Raw genomic sequence first — 21,135 nt, forward strand, 5'->3', positions numbered from 1 at the left:
GTTACCCGGAGCCACTTTGAGTGTTCCCATCAGCCAGTGTGCATGAGCGTTCAGAGGTGTGTGCCAAGGTTGGTTCTTCTGTCCAACTGGAGGCGGGCCCTTGCTCTCTGCCAGCCCCTGCCCATCTGCCTCTCCTAAGACTCCTGCCCCACCTTCATTAGTTACATTGTGATCTCCTAGGAGCACTTAAGCACCTGGAAACCCCCAGGACAGGTTGCTGTAAGGGCTTGGGAGGGAGGGCTGTAGTATCTCCTACCAGAGTGGGAAAGGCCTGGCTCGGTCATCTGGGTCCCCAGTTCTCTGTGGGAGGTGCTCTAATTCCTTAGTTCCCATTTATGGTCTAATGGGAAGCTCCGATGTCGGGGTTCCCGTGGGAGCAGTGGTGGAGGTAAGAACCCAGGATCCTGGTCTCTGAAGTTTCTCAGATTCCTGTGTCCCAGTCCACGGGAGGTTCGGATGTCAAATCCTGGTCTTAAGGAGGGGAGGGTGGGCTTGAGCGTAAAGTCCCCTTCTTGTCCAGGGGGTCGTGCTGACACCCTTAAGTTCTCTCCTGGAAAATGAAGGTCTCCAACGCCTGGATTTGCGTCCCTGGAGGGGGCATTGGCGTCTGGGTCACCCCTACAGGAGACTCGGGTGCAAGGTGCCCGCCTTGTTCCGAGGGGCTGTTGGGGTGCCAGGTTCTCTTGAGGAGTTCCTCCCAGTGAGGTATAGAGCTAGTGCCTGGACTCCTGTGTTCTCTCGGGGTGGGGGTGGGGGATGGGGGGGAGCTGACTTCCAGGTTCTCTTCTGGTGGGGTGAGGGGACTCGGACACTTGAGCAGCCCGGGACTCCCTTGTTTGGAAGCCCCTACCACGGAAAAGGCCAGAGTGGCTGGCGCTGGGGTGGACCGAAGGGCGGAGACTGTGTGGGCGGGGCTCCATCAGACCCCGCCCCCTCCCGCCAGCCCTGTCCCCGCTTATCGAAGTCTGCGAGGCCTCGGTGGGCGCGGAGAGCCTAGCGCCACAGCCCGCGCGCCCCGCCGAGCCCGGCCCGCCCCGGGGTCTATGGGGCCGCTCCTCGGCGCCGCCCGGCCGGCCCCACGCCGCGCCCGGAGCCTGCCCCGCGGCCAGGTAACGAGGCTGTGTGTCCTGCGGGTAGGGGACGCCTGGGCGCTGGTATGAGAGGACAGGGAACTCCTGGGTCCTGGAGGAAAAGGGGACAGGAACTCTAGTCTCCGGGGGGCTAGGGCATCGGAACGCCTGTATTCCGAGGCTGAGGGAAGGGGCGCACGGATGTTGGGTCCTTGAGAAATAGGTGGCTGGGGGATCTGGAAGCCAAGGTCTAGGGCATCAGGACACCTGGTTGAGGAGGCTTGGGGGCGGCGTGGATGTGAGGAGCGAGGGTGGATCCTGAATGCCTAGTCCTGGAGGAACGAAGACCTAACTGAACGCATTCCTGGTTGGGTGGGGGGGGATCTGGATACCAGGACACCTGGGCTCCTAGTGTCGGGTTCATCCTGGGGGCGTCTTCGGGCTGAAGCTCTGGCCACTGCATCAGGGGTTGAGGCTGGCTTGTCCGGGTCTTCAGGGAGGAAGTTGTGGTTGAGGGAATTTGGCGGTCCGGACACGTGGCATGACCCGGAGGGGCTGGGGGTGGTCCCTGGGCAGAGCATGGGGTGGGGTCCCTGGCCTCTGTCCTCCCTGTCTCCTTAGCCCAGCCCGGGAAATAGGCGCACCGCAGATGCCAGGAACCGGACTCCTGGGATGGGCTTGTGGGGGGCGGATCCCCGGGGCAGAGGGCTCTGGGGGCTGGAGCCGGGCGCGCCTGGGCCCCGGCGAGGCGCCCGCCCCCCGCCCGGCTTGGGCATGCTTGGCACGCAGCGCGCGGGCCGGTCGGATCCGTATGCGCGCCGCGTGCGCCTATTGGTATGCGGGAGCCGGCCCGGCGCGGGCGTGAGGCGGGCGCGCTGGCGGGCGGCGCGGGGGAGGCGGCGGCGGGGCACGTCCTCGCCCTGAGCTTCGCCCGGAGCCCGGCGCGGTGAGAGCTGCGGACGGCGTCGCGGGGCCCCTCGGGAGGGGAAACTGAGGCAGCGTCGGGCCGCCGCTCCTCGCTGGGCCCCTGCGCCCCACGCGGGCCTCGGTTTCCCTAGCGGGTGTCCCACGGGCCCGCCTCGGGCGCTGAGCGCAGCCGCGGGTTCCTTCCCGCTGCAGGAGACGCGGCTCTCGAGGCCCGCAGGCTGCTCCGAGCCCGCCTGAGCGGGTCCGCGCGGAGATGGCGGCCCCCTACCCCGGCAGCGGCGGCGGCGGAGGCGAGGTCAGGTGCGGGGGAGGGCGAGGCGGCAGCGTCCCTTGGGACTTCTTGCCCGGGTTCGTGGTCAAGGCCCCGCCCGGACCCTGGTGAGCCAAGCCCCGCCCCTCGGGCCGTGGCCCCGCCCCCGAGGCGGTGTCCGGGACGAATTCACACTCACCTTCCGCCCCGCCCCCTCGGGCTAGACTTCTCACCCGGAGTTGCTCAACTGTTGTTCTGTAACGCCGACCCCGCACACCGGGCGTTCTGTTCCTCGCCCCCTTCCTTGGAATTCCTGCCCAACATTTTTCTCTCTCCCCAATTCCTCCTCCTCCACCCCCCGCCCCAGAATGTACACCCCAGGTTCTGCCCCACCGCCGGGTGCAGAAGTCACACTCAGGCTCTGCCCCGCCTCCGGAGTGCTGAATCCCCTATCAACGTCCCGTCCCGTTCCCGAGGTCCCAGGAGGCGGGGCTCTTCCCCCGACCCCGGATCCCTGAGTTCCCGGGCCCCGCTGACGCCCCCTCCGCGCCGCCCGCCCAGCCTGCAGGCGCAGCGCAAGGAGAAGTCCCGTAACGCGGCGCGCTCGCGGCGAGGAAAGGAGAACCTGGAGTTCTTCGAGCTGGCCAAGCTACTCCCGCTGCCCGGAGCCATCTCCAGCCAGCTGGACAAGGCGTCCATCGTGCGCCTCAGCGTCACCTACCTCCGCCTGCGCCGCTTCGCCGCGCTCGGGGCGCCGCCCTGGGGGCTGAGGTCCGCGGGGCCGCCGGCTGGTCTAGGTGAGTGCGCATGCGCGTGGGCGGGGGGTCCGGGCGCGCTCCCCCCCCATCCCCCCGCCCCCGGCAGGGGAGCCCGGGTCTAAGGTGCCCGCCAGCTCTCGCCCGACTCCTGCACCCGGAGTGAGTACAGGCTTTGGAGTCAGACCTTTTGTGTGTCCCTAATTGGAGGCTTCTACTGCCCAAGCCTCAGTTTATTCATCCGTTAAAATGGGCTCACCAGGTAGGGACGATTTCATGAACTCTGGCCTAATCAAGGGCCTGGCCACACCAGAGATCACAGCACCAGTAAATGCTATTATTGTTATTAGGGAAAATGAATTGTTATTATCACAGCGAAGACTCGCAGCTCCATGGGCAGGACAGAGGGGACCCAGCCTGGGCCTCCCATCCACTAATGGGAAAGAAAGCCCTGAACTCAGACCTGAGAGTCTGCAGAGGGAACACAAGGACCCTAGAGTCTGAATTCCCAGTTTGGGATGCGATGCGGGAGGGAGATAGGATAATATGGCAGGTAAGATGGCGAGCTTCAGAAAGACAGGGGTCCCTGTCCCCATTCGGCCACCCCCCAGCGTTGTGACCCTGCGCAGGTCGCCTTGCCTCTCTGTGCCTCATTTGTGAAATGGAAATCATGATGAAACCCCTCCCCCACCCCCAGGGCTGAGAAGAGAAGATCTACACTAAACACACCTGGCACAGAGTAAACAGTCAATGTGTAGCAAGTACTGTTATCAATGGTTACCCGCAGGTTTAATGAGCATGTACTGTGTGCCTGCTACGGTCCTGAGCCCTCAGTATCCAGCAGGAAACAAACTGGATAAAAGTCCCTGCCCTGGACAGGCTGACATCCTACTGCCCAAGACACAATAAAGAAATGCAATCGATACTATGTTAAAATATAGAATATGTAAAACACAGATATATATAGAGATAGATATCTACTTTCAGTATTATTCAGACTTCATTACATAGAAGTGTTATTGTTATTACTTCTATTTTATGTTTTATTGCTTTACTCATTACTAGAAGAGAGCGAATCGTGTTACTCTGAGGTCGCAGGTGACAGGGACAGGGCACCCTAAGCGACTCCCCCTGCCCCCCCAAGAAGGATTGTCCTTAAGGTGGGGTTGGAGGCGCTCCAATTCCCCTCCTGCCCGGGTCTCAGGGGGGAAGGGGGAGAGAAAATAGCATTGATTAAGCTCGCAATAAATCACCATTTAAATTTAAATAATCCGGCTTCCCAGGCGGTAATTAGGCGAATTGACTGGCGCGGAGAGAATGCGGCATTAGCGCCTCTGATTACTGTCATTACCGCGAACAACATGTGCGCCGGCAGGGGATAAACATCTTGTCTATTGTCCCCGAGCCCCGGGGAGAGAAAGGGGGGGGGGACGCTGAGAGAGCCCCACAGGCGTCCGGCTTCCCCCTCCGTGTTTGCCGGGATGGGTGATTCGAAGGGGCAGGGGCTCGCTGAGGTCAAGACCATCGACCTCAGTAACGCCCCCTGCCTGTATGTGGGAAGGGGCGGGGCAGGACAGTGTGCTGGGGAGGAACTGCGTGGACTCCCCCTGTGCCCCCAAAATTAAGAAATTGGGGGCATCTCCTGCTCTCCCGGTCCCCAACAAGAGACTGCGCACTTGCTTCAACAGTTCAGCTGGAAAAAATGAGGACAGTGGCTTAGCTGTGGTCAGAGAGCAAAGCACTGTGTGCCCCCCCCCCCCCGTAAAGAAAGGGGGACTCCCGAGTTCGCCTCAAAAATAATAGCAGTAATAGACACATCAGACACCGTGCTGAGCGCTGTATCCAAATTCACTTGCTTAATCCTCTTAAAAATTTTCAGAGGGAGGCAATGCTATGTTCTCATTTTATAGAAGTGGAAAACTGAGACCCAGAGAAGTGAAGCTGTTTGCCCAAGGCCACACAGCCGAGAAGGGACCCAGCTGTGATTCAAACTCAAGTGGCCTGGCTCCAGAGCCCACCTTCTCAACCACCATACTTGGCATGTTTCTGGGTCTCCAGGGATGGGTCCTACCTAGCAGGTCTCAGCCTCTCTCTGGGCCTCACTCTACCACCTGTAAAATGGGATGACAGATGTTGAAGTCTAGCCAGGGGGCTCTAAGTCTGAGGAGGAGACAGCCTTGATCTCCTATCAGTGTTTGTCATTCATTCAACAAATGCCCAATGAATACCTTCCCTGTGCCAGGCACTGTTCTAGGTGCTGGGGACACAGAAGGGAACAGGACAAAGTCCCTGCCCTTGAAGGTGGGCCTCCACACCTGGCATGGTAGGTCTCCTGCCCCCCACCTCCCTGATATTACCTTTCTACCCCTCCGACCTCTTCAACCCCCTCCCCCATAAGAGCCACCTTGCTGTCCTGAGAAGCCTGTTCCCACCTCAGGGCCTTTGCACTTGCTGGGCTTCCACCAGGAACCCCCTTCCTTTAGAATGTGGGCTCTTTGGTCAAGCCCTCTCTGACCACTCTATTAAAAATGACACCCCCGGGACTTCCGTGGTGGTCCAGTGGTTAAGACTTCACTGTCCAGCACAAAGGGTGCAGGTTTGATCCCTGGTCGATCCCTGGTCGGGGAGCTAAGATCCCACATGTCCGACGCCAAAAAAGCAAAACATAAAGCAGAAGTAATATTGTGGAAAATTCAATAAAGAGAGAGAGAGAGAGTGAAAAGCACATGGCATATAGTAGGTGCTAATGAAAATTTTTTAAAAAATGACAACCCCCTACTCCCAGCACAACCTATCTTCCTTTCCTGCCTTATTTCTTCTCATAGTACTAATCATCATCTGATACTATATATTTCTTATTTCTCTTGTTTATTGTGTTTCTCCCCAATGGCACCTTGTGTGCTGACCCTAGAATAGTGCCTGGGTCACAGTAAGGGGCCACTAAATATTGATCTGGTGACTATAAAGCTGGGTGAGGGGAGGGGGGACATCTCAACTCACAGGTCACGCACATCCTCTCTGAGGAAGTGACCTTTGAGCTGAGACTGGAAGGAGGTGAGGGAGCAAGCTACGAAGAAAGCTGGAAGGAGAGTGTTCCAGGCAGAGGGAATAGCACATGCAAAGGCCCTGAGGCAGGCAGCAATCAGCTTGCTGGGTGCAGGCCACAGCTGAGAGGTCAGGGGCTCCAAAGAGGAATGAGGCAGGGAGTGGTTAGCGGGTCAGAGGCCAGGTCCTGCAGGCCCTCTTGGGCCGTGGTGAGGACTTTGGCTGATACCCCGAGTAAGATGGGAGCCACAGAGTTGGTGAATGTGAGGGCAGAAGCTGGGAGCCCAGTGAGGAGACAAGTGCAGTGGTCCAGGCAAGAGGTGAGGCAGCTGGACCAGGGTGGGGGCCATGGGCTGAGAGGTGGTCGGATTCAGGTGATGCCTCAGGACTTGGAGAATATGGGTGTGGGAGAAAGAGAGGTCAAGGTGGACAGTAAGGAACCCCCCAGAAGGATAGAGGTGCTCACAGCACAGCTTACCTGCAGTAATACCTAGAAGAATAATGCAGGACTCACCTCCTGTGTATCTGGCTGTGTGACATTTGTGGGCATGAACCCATTCAGCTCCAGCCCTAGATCCATTTCACAGATGCAGCTGAGGAAAGTACAGGCAGAAATGCACCTGCTCCAGCCCTCAGGCCTGCTCTTGGGGAGCAAGGCACTCTGACCATGGCAGGGGGCTCCCTCCCCCAGACTTCCAAAGGCTCCTGAAGTCCTGGTCCTTCATTAGCTGCCTTAGCCAGGGGGCAGCAAATTCGTCAGGGCAGCTGAGAATGGCAGGTGGAGGGGAGCCCCTGGGAGAAGCCTTGGCTTCTTTCCTGGGCCCCTCAGCGCACCCTCTATGTGGGGGGAAGAGGACAACTGGGACAGTTTTGTTCCAGCAGAGGCAGGCTCCGATGAGAAACTCAGCAAATGTTTGTTGAATGAACGAATGATGGCTGGGGTCTGGACAGATCTGGGGTGGGGAAGAGCCATCCTCTGAATTTGGGGGACACAGGAGTTGAGGTATTTGTGGGAGGGAGGAGGCGGGGAGTTGGTGGATTTGGGGCGGGGAGGGGGAAGGCTGCGGGTAAAGACACATCAGTCAAGGATGGGGACAGACCCAGGGGACAGGATGGGGGAACAGCAAGTGGCTGAGCCCTCCCCCTCCCCACAGCCCTATCCCGACGTGAGCATTAACGCTGTTAATTGCAGCCGTTCAGTCTGACCTGGGCTGATCCTGTGAGAGGGAAAATGAAGGAATTAGCAAAAATGACAGGGGAAAATTGCGACAATTAGCAGCCGGCATTGTTCCCGCCTGTCACCCGGCTGGTTCCTGCTGCATCTCGGGGGAGGGGTCCCCATCACCCCCTCCCCCAGTTATTGTTCCTGGAGCTCTAGGCGAGAGTGGAGAAAGGGTGTGAACAGCCGTGAGGATGTCGGGGGTGCTTCGGGGGGAGGAGGCGTGGCCAAACATTAAGGTGCTGGGGCGGGGCTTAGGGCTGCGTCCGGGTTGGGGGGGAGGGGCGGCGTTTCTCGGCCTGATGTTTTGATGGTCTGGAAATAACAATAGTAATCACGCTATTAATACTGATCCCGGCTCTGTTTCGGAGCACCTGCTGCGTGCAGGCCCCTGGTGGGTCCTTTCTGCTTCCTAAGCTGACTGAATGCTCCACACCCCCATGAGATCAGCTCTCTTAACAAACCCACTTGACAGAGGAGGAAACTGAGGCACAGAGACGTGAAGGCACTGGTCCCAGGGCTCACAGCCAGGGAGGGACAGTCCTGGGGCTTGACACCAGACCTGCACCATCAGCCCTGCAGGAGCCAAGCACTTGGGGACCCTCGAGGTCACCGGCTCCCCATTCTGGGCAAGGATCTCTTGGGGGGGTTCATTCTCTGCGGGTTTGGGGAGGGCATCCTGGGTGGGAACAGGTTCCAGGAACCCAGCACCTGTGCCCAGCGTGGATGTCTGGAGCCCTCTGCTCCTGACTGTGGGGGGATGGCTCGGCCTGTGTCTCTTTTGCCATCTCTGTCTTCCCCACCACTTTCTCTGTATCTCTCTCTGTCCCTCCATCTCTTTATGTCTCTCTGTCTTTGCCTACCTCTGTCTCAATTTCTCTGTGTCTATGTATGTCTCTACCCCTCTCTCTTTTTTAAAATTTTTATTGGGGTAAAATTTATATAACATGAAATTCACCATTTTGCAGCGTGCAATTGAGTGGCACTTAGCACATTCACAATGTTGTGCAACCAGCACTTCTATCTAGTTCCAAAACATTTTCATCACCCTCCCAAAACCCTGTCCCACTAGCGGTCCCTCCCCAGTCCTCCTGCCCCTCCCCCCAGCCCCTGGCAACCACTGATCTGCTTTCTGTCCCTGAATTTGCCTATTCTGGACGTTTCATATAAGTTGAATCCTACACTGTGTAGCCTCTGTGTTCAGCCTCTTTCACTTAGCATAATGTTTTTAAAGTTCATTGATGCCATAGCATGGATCGGTACTCCATTTCTTTTTACGGCTGAATAATCTCCCATTGTATGAATATAGCACATTTTATTTATCCATTCATCAGTTAATGGACATTTGGCTTGTGTCTACCTTTTGGCTATTAGGAGGGAGTAATGCCACTATGAACATTCATTTATGACTATTTGTTAGAGTACCTGTTTTCAATTCTTTGGGAGTATATACCCAGGAGTGGAATTGCTGGCTTTAATGGTAATTCGATGTTTAACTTATGGAGGAATTGCCAAATTCCAGAGTGCCTGCATCATTTCACATTCCCACTAGCAATGCACAGGGGTTCCAATTTCTCTACCTCCTCACCAACGCTTATTTTCTCTTTTCTTTTTTTTTAATTCTAACCATCCTAGTGGGTGTGAAGTGATCTCTCATTGTGGTTTTGATTTGCATTTTGCTAATGACTAATGATGTTGAACATCTTTTCATGTGCTTATCGGCCATTTATGTATCTTCTTTGGATGAATGTCTATTCAAATCCTTTGCCCGTTTTTGAATTGGGTTGTTCGTCCTTTTGTTGTTGAGTCATAATGTCCTTATCTCTTTCTCTATTTCCTTATATCTCTCTGTCCCTCTATTTGTCTATCTTTGTCTCTCACTATCTCTTTCTCTGTCTCTGTCTCTGTCTCTTTCCTTTTCTGGCTCCTGACTGCCTTCTTCTCATCCTTAAGGTCTAAGCTCAAATGCCCCTTCCTTTAACAGGCCTTACCCCATTCTTCTTTCTTTCACACCGTAAAGAATTCGATCCTTCATAGCACTGGCCACAAACAGTAGTTCTATATTTGTTAGTTTCTTGCTCGTTTATTTCTGCCCTGGCTTGGGGGCCCTGTGAGGGTAGGGTTGGGCTGTCCTGGTCACCTCTGTGTCCCCCGCATCACCCAGCGCAGGGCCTGGAGCACTGCTGATGCTCAGGGAGTTTGCCGAATGACAGAATGGATGAATGAATGAATGAACGAATCCCTTTCTTCATCCCCTGGTGTCTGTGTCTCTGTGTGTCTTGGCCTGTCTGTCGCGGCCAGTCCTGCCCTACCCACCCCACCCCACACCCCAGCGCTCTCCCTGACAGGACCCAGGGCCCCCCAACCCCCCAAGATGGCTACCGGACTGGGGACAGGAGAGGGAGATATATAGCCTGGCTCCCTGGGGGTCTGCCCAGAAGGTCAGGGGTTCAAACCAACAGGCCCTAGCCTCACCTCTCCCTCTGCCCTCAGCCCCAGGCCACAGGGGCCCCGTGGCATTGGTCTCCGAAATCTTCGAGCAGCACCTGGGAGGACACATCTTGCAGGTGAGCCCCCTAACCTGCCTGCTGCTCCTTGCTGCCACCTGGTGGCCGCTTCGGGAGAACTGCATCCTTCTCTCCAGGGTCTGGCTGGTGGGGAACCCCAGAACTGGGAGGCAGAATGCTCCGGCTCCCCTTCCTACCTGCTTATTCCCAGGATCACGGAATCTCTTTACCCCAGAATAATCCATCCCAGGCAGAGACCCAGATTTCAGAACCTCTTACACATGCCAGGCCCTCCTCTCCCCACCCCCGTCTCTCCCCACTCTAGTCCCTGGATGGCTTCGTGTTTGCCTTGAACCAGGAAGGGAAATTCCTCTACATCTCAGAGACAGTCTCCATTTACCTGGGTCTCTCACAGGTAAGGGGCCCGCAGCAGGCTGCCTGGACTGGCTCAGCTTGCTGGCCCTCCTCTCTCCTGGCATCACCATCCCGGCATGAAAAAGATGGACTGGATCTTTGGTTCCCAAAGTGTGTTCCTTGGAACCCCACGTGGCACCTAATACGGCTCCGCCTCAGAGGCAGAGGAGGGTTATTAAAGTAACAGGTCGATTTGAAGAAAGCAAATTAGCAGAAAGATAAATTTGCCTGTGAGTGGTTGCCACATGTATTTACCAAAATGTTTATTCTTAACACTTTTAAAGGATTACAGCAGTTTGTATTGGAAGGGCTTGGGTTTTGCCAGCTTGGAAGATTTTCTGTGGCATTTTAGTTGACTGGTTTGCATTTTGCCTTTATTTCAACCCACTGTTTCTGCTCCAGCTCCTGCAGCTGGTGGCTGAAAGGTAAAAGGAGGGCCAAAAGCCCCTATCCCTGGAGTTCTGGCTCCTTGCGGCATCTTAGACCTTGCCAATCCGATCAATCCAAACTGTGGTCAGCTTTTATTGTTTTTACAAAGATTTTTGACAAATGGTAAATTTAGAAAATTCGGTGTGTTGGTATTTGGCTTTCAAGGGCAGCTCTTCAGGGAACTGTTGGAGGTTCCTCGAGGAGGAAGACTCTACAGGGAGAATATGGACAAGAGGGAGGGAGAGAGGGAGAGAGGAAGAGTGGAGGAAAGGCTCCCAGCTGGTGTGTGGGGGGGTGGGGGAGTGTTTAATGAGGGAGAGAGGACAGAGGCGTGACCCCAAGCAGTAGGAGCCATGGGAGGTTTCTGAGAGGAGGAGGGCCATGGTCAGGGAGGGATATGTGTGTGGGGAATGAAGACCAGAAGACCACGAGGACGCCGGGGGCAGGAGGACAGCAGGGAGAAGATGGGCACCAGGACTGGGAAGGTGTGGAGGTAAGGGGACCGCTGCGAGAGATTTGAGGGCTGAATTGAATGTAAAAGTCTAATTAAAAGGTTCTAACACTTTAAAGAGTTTGAAAGCCATTCCATTGCTTGTGTCCTGATTTCCATTCCTCCTGGAACATCCTGTGAGTCATTTCAGGGCGCAGTTGTTTGCTGTATGGGGTGAGAGTGAGTAAGCTGGAGCTATGGCACCCCCAACCCAACCCCCTACAGAGCTTCTTAATACTGTAGGCAGCGGCAGAAAACCCTTAATAATCTCTGGGTTTGAAGTGGGAGGGCCCAGGAAGGGCCTAAATTTATATCCTCCTTTTAAAAGGTTTAAATTTTTTTTTTCCTAATCAAAACACAAGACTAGCATGAAACACACCTGCTTATAGGCGAGTGAGCCTGAAGCAGAATAAGCGGGCGAGGGGCTGCGCTCGCACCTCACCCGCCTCCTGCATCCCCCTCCTTCGCCGGCAGGTGGAGCTGACGGGCAGCAGCGTCTTCGACTACATCCATCCAGGGGACCACTCCGAGGTGCTGGAGCAACTGGGGCTGCGGGCCCAGACCCCCGGGCCCCCCACCCCTCCCTCCGTCCCCTCCTCTTCCTCCTCCTCCTCATCTTCCTCCTCACTTGCCGAGACCCCTGAGATCGGTAATTCCCAGGGCCCCCAAAGAAAGAGGCCTGAGGGTAGATTAGGAAACGCTGGGTACAATGTATCCAACTATGACTCCTTTATGCAAAAACACTCTTGTTAGAGTTGTGCAAAGCAAGTTTGTGTATAATGAATCAGAGTCTAAATTGAGGCGCCAGAGGTGGCTCCCTAAAATTGCCAAAGCGCCCTAAAATTGTCTGGATTTCCCAAGATTTGAGCTTTAGAACGACCCCTCTGGCTGCAGAGTGGAGGTGCGTGCCTGTGGGTGATAGATGGAACCAGGCTTTGGTAAATAATAATAACAATGTGTGCTTATTGGCATTTACACGTGCCCCACCTTTAAGTACATAATTTTATTAAATCCTGACCACAAGCCCAGGAAGCAGGAACTATGACTATCTCCACTTTACAGAGGAGGAACCTGGAACACAGCATAGAGAGGTTAAGTGTCTCAGGTCACACAGCTGTAAGGGATTGAGCTGGACTCTAGCCCAGGTTTGTCTGACTCAAGCGTCTGTGCTTCTGACACTTCCCTCCAGTGGAAAATTCCATTCCATGTTGGGAGGGAGGATGTTGGAGATTACCCTGAAAGTTCCTTTTAGCTCTGAGATATTGGGGGACTGAGGTTATCTGTCTCATAAATAGGCTTTCCTTATATGGGATTCCCTTCATACGAAAATCATCTGAGCTGTCAGCAATGCTTGCAAGCTTGGGGAGGTGTTACACGTGTGGGACTGTTGGGGAGCGTGATTATATTTACTCCTCAGTTTGAGGCGCAAGGTCATCTGGGTGTGAGCATATTTATAAGACTCATGGGTTTTATAGAATAATCTGTATTCATGGGGCTTATTTGTTGCTATAGCCCAAGCCCGCACTCTGTGCTCAGCCCTCTGTTGGGCAGGGCTGGGGACACAGTGGTGACAAGCGCCCAAGCCCCATCCTCCCAGGGCTTACAGTCCAGTGGGGGAGACTGACCCTGTGCCCAGACAGTGATGACCCAGAGTGGGCAGGGCTGGGTAGGAGACCCTAGAGGGGCAGCTGACCCAGCCTGGGAGTCAGGGAGGGCTTCCTGGAAGAGATGTCTGAACTGAGACCTGGAGGTTGCGGCTAGAGATGATGTCAGCAGGAAGCAGTCCTTGCCAAAGTTTTAGGCCATGGTGAGGAGGAGCTGGGCTTTCTCCCAAGGGTACTAGGGAGCCATGGCAGGTTCAGAGCTGGGGAGGGACAGGGTCAGATGAGAGCTTTAGAAAGACCATGCTGGGTGCTGCTGGGAGGGAAGGTTGGTGTAGGATGTCAGCAGGCTTGTAGAACCATTAAGTGTATCTGAGTGACTGTGGCCATGACCCAGTGTCTGGATAGCTCTGCAGAGGGCAGGGGTAGCCTGTGTGTGTCCTCTTGAGGACCCCATAACCTTCTTTCACTCTCCACCCCAGAGGCCAGCCCGACCGAGGTGTCCCCCTCCTCCCGGGTGCAGGAGCGCTCCTTCTTCATCCGCATGAAATCCACCCTCACCAAGAGGGGGCTGCATGTCAAGGCCTCAGGGTACAAGGTGGGTGTGAGCTCTGCGCCCCAGCCTCTGACTCCCATGTCCCCTCCCCGTTGCAAGGAGAGCACCCGTATACCTGCCTGCTCTGTTCCCTGGGCCCCAGTGCCTGGGGATGACAGCCAGAGCCAGGCCCTGTGGCCAGGTTGTGGTCCTCTCGCCCCACGGGCCCCGCCTTGCCCTCCTTTGACGCGCCACCACCTGCAGGTCATCCACGTGACCGGTCGTCTTCGGGCCCGCGCCCTGGGCCTTGTGGCCCTCGGCCACGCGCTGCCCCCGGCCCCACTGGCTGAGCTGCCGCTGCACGGACACATGATCGTCTTCCGACTCAGCCTGGGTCTCACCATCCTTGCTTGTGAGAGCAGGTACCGGGCTTGCGGGCTGAGGTGGGAGGATGGGGGCGCATGGGAGAGGGGGGTAGGCGGGAAGTCGGAGGAGCTCAGAGTCGGGGGCAGAGGGAGGGTGTCGCTGCGGCCCTGGGGAACCCGGGGAGGCAGGAGAGCCAGGGAGAGCAGACTAGAAGAGGGAGTGAAGGTGGAGGCTGGGGCGGAGGCTGGGGCGGGGCCTCTGGGTTGGAGGCGGGGCTATGCTCGATTCCAAGAAGCCCAGACCCTCCCTTCTGCAGAGCTCGCCCTTCCCTGGTCCTATTTCTCTCTGCCTCTCTGGCCTCTCATCCACTCTGTCTCCCGCACCGCACAGTGGGGGGAAATTAAATAGCGAAATACTGTCCACGCTCTAAGCGCCTCCGGAGTGCCCGGCCACCCCACTCCCAGGAGTGCTGTCTGCTTGAATGCCCATAGCCGCCCTAGGAGGGACACTATTATTTTAAATATTCTCCCGCCCATTTTACAGAGGGGAAAATTGAGGCCCAGAGCCCTCGAGAGCCAGGGTTTGGACCCTGAGTGCTTCTGGCGCCAACCCTGCCTTTCTCCCCACCCCATGGTCTGGGACCCCTTCTCCCCTCCTCTCCGTTGCCCCCTCCCCTCAGAGTCAGTGACCACATGGACCTGGGGCCCTCGGAGCTTGTGGGCCGCAGCTGCTACCAGTTTGTCCACGGACAGGATGCAACCAGGATCCGCCAAAGCCACCTGGACCGTGAGGACCCCTCACCCCAGACCTGAGCACCCCCACTGCCCCACTCCCTGGACGTCCTTCTCCGTGGCTGACCACAGTCCCTCCTGCTGCCACCTCTGGGGGCTCAGCGCATCACAGGAAGAGCAGCAAGGAGACTGAGCAGTGGCTCAAGATGGGGGTGGGGGAGCCATGTAAGGGGAACCATGGGGTCTCTCTGACCCACCCTTCAAACTCCAGGGGCCTTGACGCTGGGTTACCTCTTGGTCTTTCTGACTTGGCTTCTCTCTGTCTCCCGCCCTGTACTTTGCCTTTCTCTTCTCCCCACCATCTCCCCTTTCCTGTTTCCCTGTTGCCTCCTCTCTGCCCGTCTCACCCCCATCCCGCCCCCACCCCATCCCTTCTGGTCTCTCCCGGTCCCTGGGCTGGGCCCAGTGCTGGACAAGGGCCAGGTGATGACCGGTTACTACCGTTGGCTGCAGCGCACCGGGGGGTTCGTGTGGCTGCAGTCGGTGGCCACCGTGGCTGTCAGCGGGAAGAGCCCTGGAGAGCGCCACGTGCTCTGGGTCAGCTATGTGCTCAGGTGAGGGCTGCACCACCCCACCCACGGGGAGCTTGGAACTCCCTCCAGAAGATCCTGCCAGCTCTCCCCACCTTCAGGTGGGGGCTCTTCAGGGAGGGCTTCTAGGAAAGGACAGGTCCAGGAAAGGGGTTGAAAACATGAAAGGGGAACGGGGTCCAGCGAGAGTAAAGGCACTGGAGAGCCATGGCAGGCTCTTACCAGGGGAGGGCCACCGCAGAGCAGAGCAACTGATGGAAGGAAGCTGGGGGCAGGAAGGGCGTTCCAGGCCGAGGGCACACAGTCACAGCCTGCAAAGGCTCAGAGTCATAGCTGGACCCTTCTGAGGAGCTAAAGGGAGTGCGCTCTGGGCTGGAGTATAGAGTCTCAAGAAACGGAGCTGAGGATGATGGTGGGGGCACTGGGGAGCCATGGAAGGTTTTAGAGCTGGAGAGAGTCACGGTCAAGTCTGCTTTTTGGAAAGACCGCTGTGGCTGCCATGAAGAGGGAGGTCTTTGGGACAAGACGGGCTGGGAGGCCAGGGTCAGGTCCTGGGAGATGCTGGGCAGCGCAGGTGGAGGAGGGGAGGTGGCCATCTGGCCATCTCTGGCTTTGTGGGGCTTGGGTCTGGGCCTCTGAGAGGAGCAGCAGGTTTGGAAGGAAGATGCTGAGGTCAGATGAGCACGAGGTGCCCGGGGGACACTTAGGTGATGACATCCAGGTGGCCACGGGCTGTAAAGGTCTTGCTTTGGGAGACATGGCCAAGCTGGGCTAGAGGCCAGCTTGGAGTTTGGGGGTCCAAAGATGAGGTCTAAGTGCCCCGGGTGGGGGCTCTCCAGTCACTGCAGGGGGTAGGGGGTCTACACTCAGATGGGGAGGGGACGTCTACACTCACAAGGCTGGCGGGCAGGAGGGAGTCTCCCCTCACCAGAGGCTGGGTGGCCTAGGACCCCAGCTCCCAATCCCATCTGTCTTGTCCCAGCCAAGCTGAGGGGAGCCAGACACCTCTGGACACCTTCCAACTTCCGGCCAGCGTGGCCGCCGAGGATGCATCCAGCCCAGAGCCAGAGCCCACGGGTGAGCCCTGCCTCCCACCCCAGTCCCTGGAGGGCTCTGAGTGGCCTCTGGCACCTGTGCTGTCTGGTGCGAAAGCCACTAGCCTCACATGTGGCTATTTACAGTAAGATTCAAATTCAAATTCCAGGACCTCCCTGGCAGTCCAACGGTTAGGACGCCAGGCTCTCACTGCCGAGGGCCCGGGCCCAGGTTCAGTCCTTGGTTGGGGAGCTAGGATCCCACAAGCCACACAGTGGTGGGGGCGGGGGGTGTACGCGCCACATTCGAAGAGCTTGGTAGCCATAGGTGGCCAGTCTGGGGCCTGGTCACTGTTCCTGGTGGGGGCCCATCCCACCGCACTGTGCGACACTTCGCAGCACCCCTGATGTCCACCCCCTAGAACCCAGGCGTATCTTCCTCCCCGGCTGTGACCACCAAAAATGCCTCCAGACCTTGCCAAATGTCCCTGGAAGGGACAGAACCGCCCCCATGGAGACCCCCTGGTCCAGACCAGGAAGCGCAGCTCCAATCCACAGATGGGAAGGCTGAGGGCTGTGGATGTGCACACAGCGCCCTTAAGCATCTTCCTCTTGCAGAGCCAGAGCCTCCAGGGGACGGAAAACAGGCCACCCCCCTGGAGGAGGACGAGGCCCCCCAGCCCCGGGGCAAACCCATCAAAGTGGAGCCTGGCCCCGGGGAGACGGAAGACCCAGAGGACAGTGGGGACGAGGAGCCGTCGGGCCACCTGGCCCCAACGAGGCCCGAGTTCACGTCGGTCATCCGGGCGGGGGCCCTGAAGCAGGACCTGGTGGGGCCATGGGGCCTGGCACCTCCTGGGGACCCCCCACCTTCCCTCTTGCACGCCGGCTTCCTGCCCCCAGTCATGCGGGGCCTCTGCGCTCCCGGTACCATCCGCTATGGCCCTGCCGAGCTGGGCCTCGTGTACCCGCACCTGCAGAGGCTGGGCCCGGGCCCCGCCCTCCCCGAGGCCTTCTATCCGGCCCTGGGCCTGCCCTACCCGGGGCCCCTGGGCACCAGGGTGCAGCGCAAGGGGGACTGAGGACTGGAACAGCCCCCCAGGTGGCCAGACCTAGAGGACGGGTGGGGACCCCAGGGGACAGGGCTCTCAGCCTCGGTGAATTAAATGCCTGCTCCCGCTCTGTGGCGCGTCTCTGGGGCCAAGGAGCTCCTCTCATCTTTTCTTTCTCCTCAGTTATCTCCATGTGCCCCCCACTGCCCTCCACCCCTACCCTCCTCCTTTGCTCAGCATCCCCGCGAAAGCAACCACCACTCGGAATCGGGAGCGAGGGAAGGGTCAGGTTTTAATGTCCCGGTCCTCCGGTCCAGGCAGTCCAGCGCCAGGCCGTTCCCCGCGGCTCTGCGGCTCACTCCGGTGGCGGCCGGCCCGCCTCATCGGGCCCTTCCGCCGCGGCGGCGGACCCGTCATCCTCGGGCACCAGTTCCACGTCCAGCTCCAGCTGGCCCATGTAGAGGCCGACGGCACAAGCCCAGAGCAGGCCGGCGGCCAGCACGGCCCCCACGCCCGCGGCCGCGCCCCCCAGCGAGAGCTGCATGGGGCCCCGCAGCGCAGCCAGGCCCACCACGTAGGAGGCGCCGCCCCACACCACGCACAGGCCGCCCAGCAGGAAGAAGCCTGTGGGACAGAGCGGGGGCCGGGGTCAGAGAGTCCGATCCTGGGGGCTAAGGCGGGTCGGGGGGCCGAGGTGGCGTTAGAAAGGGGATGAGGCACACTCGGGAGCAAGGTAGAGGTCAGGGATAGTTCAGACCCAAGGTCGGGGACAGGAGAAGGAATCCGAGGGGATGGCTAGGACTTGGAGGTGGGGGGTTGGTCTGAGAGCGAAGATAAGGTTGGAGGGGCAGGACCAGGCTGGGGGTGGGGCTGAGACAGGGACCCTCATCTTTGCTGAGACGTCAGATTGGAAAGGATGAGGACCCACAGCCCTGCCCTGAGCCACCGCCTCTGGCGAGTCCAGTGCCCATGAGGAAGGGATGGGGTGGGTAGAAGGCGGACACTCACAAGTGAAAGTGAGGCCGCTTCTGGCGGGGGAAGAATGACGGGTTCTAGCTACATTTACTCGGGGGGTGAGGGGATGGGGAAGGAGAGAATCTACATTCCCCAGCGGGGGAGGAAGCGTCCACACTCCCTGGTGGGGGCGCGAGTGGGGTCTGCACTCACCATAGGCGGCCTCCCGACCCATATCACTCTGCATGAAGGAGATGACGCCGACGCCCGATGCCAGGAGGCCATTGCGGAACCAGGAGAGGAAAGCTAGAGGGGGTGGGGGTGGGGCAGAAAAATCAGCATCAGCCCAAACCCTGCCTGGCAACCCGCCCCACCCACCCACCCCCCGCCCTAGCCCAGACAGTCAAACTGAGGGGCGCCTCTTCATCCCACCACCCAGTCTGGCCCCACATCCCTACCTCGTCCTGGCGGTTCCTCCTACCAAACCCCATTCCCCCAAAACCCTCTGTCTCCATCTCTGAGCCTCTTCCCCCCAGATTCTGTAACGTCAAAGATTCAAGACAGTCTGCAGAATCTGAAGAAGGATCTAGGATCAAAATTGCAGAACCAAAATCTAAGGACAGGAAGATTCCAAGAGGGGATCTTGGTCAACGTCCTCCCCACACGTGTATCCTCATGGGCCGCCCCCTCACTACTTCCTCAGACCTGCCGACAAACTGTTCTCCCCCACTCCCCCAGCCCTCTTTCCAGCCTCCCCCTTCACTCTTCTGAAACCTCATTATCTGCTACTGAGTATGCTCTTCCTTGATGTCATTCACATCTATTCAAGTCCTGGTGTGGCACTAAAGGGGACTAGTCGGGTTACAATCTCCCCCCACCCCATCTTGTACCTGGAAAACCAGTCCTCGCCAATCCGGACCCCCACCGTCCAATGAGGCCCCGCCCCCTGCTGCCTGGAGCATCACGCCCTCCAATCAGCCCAGAGCTTTTCTCCTATTGGTTGTTCTCTCTTCCAATCCAGAACTTCCCCCCTCTTCTGTGGGGCTCCACGCTCCCGCCTTAGGCAGAGTGATCGCCTCTTTAACCTGAACGGGCCCCTCCAACAAGGCCCCCTCTTGTAGGCAACTGCCCCGCCCATAGCCCTCTTTGGAAGCCTCTCCCATCCAGACAGCGCAGTTTGATAATGCTGCCTGTCCTGGCCCGACCAACCTCTCCGATCCCTACTGCACCCCATTAACAGAACCCACGGTCCCATCCACAAGCCCTTCTCCTATGCGGACAGACTGCGCTCTTGCAGCCAGCGCTTCCCTGCGGTTACACGGAAGCCCTTCTCCCTCCTGAGCCTGGGCCCCTTTTCCAGCAGAAGTCCCACCACCATCCTCCACTCGCGCGCGCGGGCAGCTCGGCTATGCAGAACCCCCCTCTCCCATTCGGGCCGACCCCAGCCCCAGCCCCAGACCTGTCTCATGCGCCTTCCGGAGGAGCCAGGCGTCTGCGCGGTCTAGCTCGGACACGGGGGGTGGCGAAGCCCCAGCGCGAGGGCCGTGGCCAGGGGCAAAGGACCCTCGGGCGCCCCCGCTCCGGGGCCGCGGTGGAGGTAGCAGCGCCCCCCGGAAGCGGAGTCGGGCAAGGCGGGCAGCCCGAGCCCACCACCAGCCGCCTCCCATGGTTCGCACTAGGGCCGCCGCACACCGCACCGCCCCATGGACCGCCCGTAGGCTGAAGCACACGTCACTCAGCCTTAGCAGCTCATCTATTGGTTATGCGCGCGTCGCTCCGGTCCGGTACGCACTGTCCATTGGTCGAAATAGCAGTGATCCCTCCACTGTCATCTGTGCCGGTACTATGCGTCCCACCTTGCCTCTGGGGCTGGACTTCGAATCCCAGTGTCCATTGCGCCGGGGGAAGGTCGGTCTTCATAAGTCTGAGGCGCGGTGTCTGCCGGGACTTGTAGTTTTTGTTAATAACTTTAATGCTACTGGCCAAAAGACAAAACAAACCTCATGGTGCCTAACGCAGAATTTTTGCAAAATCTCGAAGAGCCCAGAGGAGAAAGTAAAACTCAACACTAATCCCACCAATGAGCGGTTACTGCTAGTATCTTGTACTCCTGTCCCATCTTTTTTCTAGGTGTGTGTAAAATGTTTGTCGTTTGACTAATTTTTATCACATAACAGTCAATCGTGAACATTGACAGGTGGCACTGAATATTTTTCTATGGCATAATTTTTTAATTTTAAAAATATTACTTATGTTTAACATGTTACAAGATGCAAACGTTACAAAATGGTCTAATGAAAAGTAATTCACACCCCTCCGTTCCACAGCAAGTTTAATGGTTCACATTGATAAGCGATCCCAAGCCCTAGATTGTTTCCAGTTTTTCCTTCTATAAACAATTGTAATTTCCTTTTAGGTCTAAGCCTATGTCTGAGTTGAGAGGGACCTGATTTCACTGTCAAACTTCAGCGGCCAGCTTCTGACTCTGGGTCCCCTTATTACACTGTGTTGTAATGATTTCTATACTTATCTGTCCCTGTCATCGGACTGTGAGCTTCCAGTGGACTGGTCCTCGACTGACAGATCTCCATGTCCCCCCATTCAATATAGGTAGGGGACTTGGTTAATAATAGCAAATATTTATCAGTGACTTTCTCTGTGCCGGGAATTGTGCTAGGTACATTATGTGCATAATTTTATTTAATCCTCATCTTAACCTAGGAGTTAAGGACTAGAACATTATATTTATTTATTTATTTATTTATTTATTTATTTATTTATTTATTTATTTATTTATTTATTTATTTATTTCCGCATTGGATGTTGCTGCGCGCAGGCTTTCTCTAGTTGAGGAGAGTGGGGGCTACTCTCTACTCCTGGTTGCAGGTGCGTGGGCTTTTCATTGCAGTGGTTTCTCTTGTTGCGCAGCGCAGACTCTAGCAGAGAGTGCTGGCTCAGTAGTTGTGATGCACAGGCTTAGTTGCTCCCCGGCATGTGGGATATTCCTGGACCAGGGCTCAAACCCATGTCCCCTGCATTGGCAAGCAGATTCTTAAGCACTGCACCACTAGGAAAGTCCCCAGAGTGATGTTTTTTAGAACATAGTGCTGAGTGCTCGGTAGAAAATGGACTCAGCAGCCAGAAGATGTTTTAAAAGAGCATCTAG

At 57.3% G+C, this 21,135-nt stretch overlaps 2 protein-coding genes across 9 annotated transcripts; one reads left to right on the plus strand and one right to left on the minus strand.

Moving 5' to 3' along the window:
• The first annotated feature begins 249 nt into the window (after positions 1–249).
• On the plus strand, positions 250–17,143 carry NPAS1 (neuronal PAS domain protein 1). Of its 8 annotated transcripts, none has more exons than XM_057712936.1 (13): positions 250–388; positions 2,190–2,375; positions 2,809–3,044; positions 5,245–5,325; positions 9,760–9,833; positions 10,099–10,188; positions 11,581–11,755; positions 13,190–13,305; positions 13,507–13,664; positions 14,288–14,394; positions 14,806–14,953; positions 15,912–16,006; positions 16,582–17,137. In XM_057712936.1, the coding sequence occupies exons 1-13, from the start codon at positions 357–359 to the stop codon at positions 17,043–17,045; spliced, it is 1,962 nt and encodes a 653-aa protein (XP_057568919.1). In that variant the 5' UTR covers positions 250–356; the 3' UTR covers positions 17,046–17,137. The 8 variants fall into 8 exon arrangements, with proteins under 8 accessions (XP_057568919.1, XP_057568924.1, XP_057568921.1 ...); XM_057712941.1 differs by having other exon boundaries at positions 14,361–14,394; positions 14,853–14,953; XM_057712942.1 differs by lacking the exon at positions 250–388 and adding an exon at positions 916–1,109.
• A 148-nt stretch (positions 17,144–17,291) lies between these two features.
• On the minus strand, positions 17,292–19,689 carry TMEM160 (transmembrane protein 160). Its single transcript, XM_057712110.1, has 3 exons — positions 19,429–19,689; positions 18,183–18,275; positions 17,292–17,639 (listed from the first exon to the last, which is right to left on the minus strand). Exons 1-3 carry the CDS (start codon positions 19,634–19,636, stop codon positions 17,371–17,373), a joined length of 570 nt encoding a protein of 189 aa, XP_057568093.1. The 5' UTR covers positions 19,637–19,689; the 3' UTR covers positions 17,292–17,370.
• Positions 19,690–21,135: the final 1,446 nt, after the last annotated feature.

The sequence above is a fragment of the Hippopotamus amphibius genome, chromosome 16, assembly GCF_030028045.1.
Source record: "Hippopotamus amphibius kiboko isolate mHipAmp2 chromosome 16, mHipAmp2.hap2, whole genome shotgun sequence".
Lineage (NCBI taxonomy): Eukaryota > Metazoa > Chordata > Mammalia > Artiodactyla > Hippopotamidae > Hippopotamus > Hippopotamus amphibius.

Bases quoted from the DNA above. Each gene is read 5' to 3' on its own strand.
- NPAS1 (XM_057712936.1), top strand. From the start codon at position 357: ATGTCGGGGTTCCCGTGGGAGCAGTGGTGGAG. The intron at 3,045-5,244 runs GTGAGTGCGCAT...TCCCTGTGCCAG, and splicing joins GGGGCCGCCGGCTGGTCTAG to GCACTGTTCTAGGTGCTGGG. The intron at 14,395-14,805 runs GTGAGGACCCCT...GGCTGGGCCCAG, and splicing joins CCGCCAAAGCCACCTGGACC to TGCTGGACAAGGGCCAGGTG.
- TMEM160 (XM_057712110.1), bottom strand. From the start codon at position 19,636: ATGGGAGGCGGCTGGTGGTGGGCTCGGGCTGCCCGCCTTGCCCGACTC. The intron at 18,276-19,428 runs GTCTGGGGCTGG...CACCCCCTCTAG, and splicing joins CCGGAAGGCGCATGAGACAG to CTTTCCTCTCCTGGTTCCGC. The intron at 17,640-18,182 runs GTGAGTGCAGAC...TCTGTCCCACAG, and splicing joins GGGTCGGGAGGCCGCCTATG to GCTTCTTCCTGCTGGGCGGC.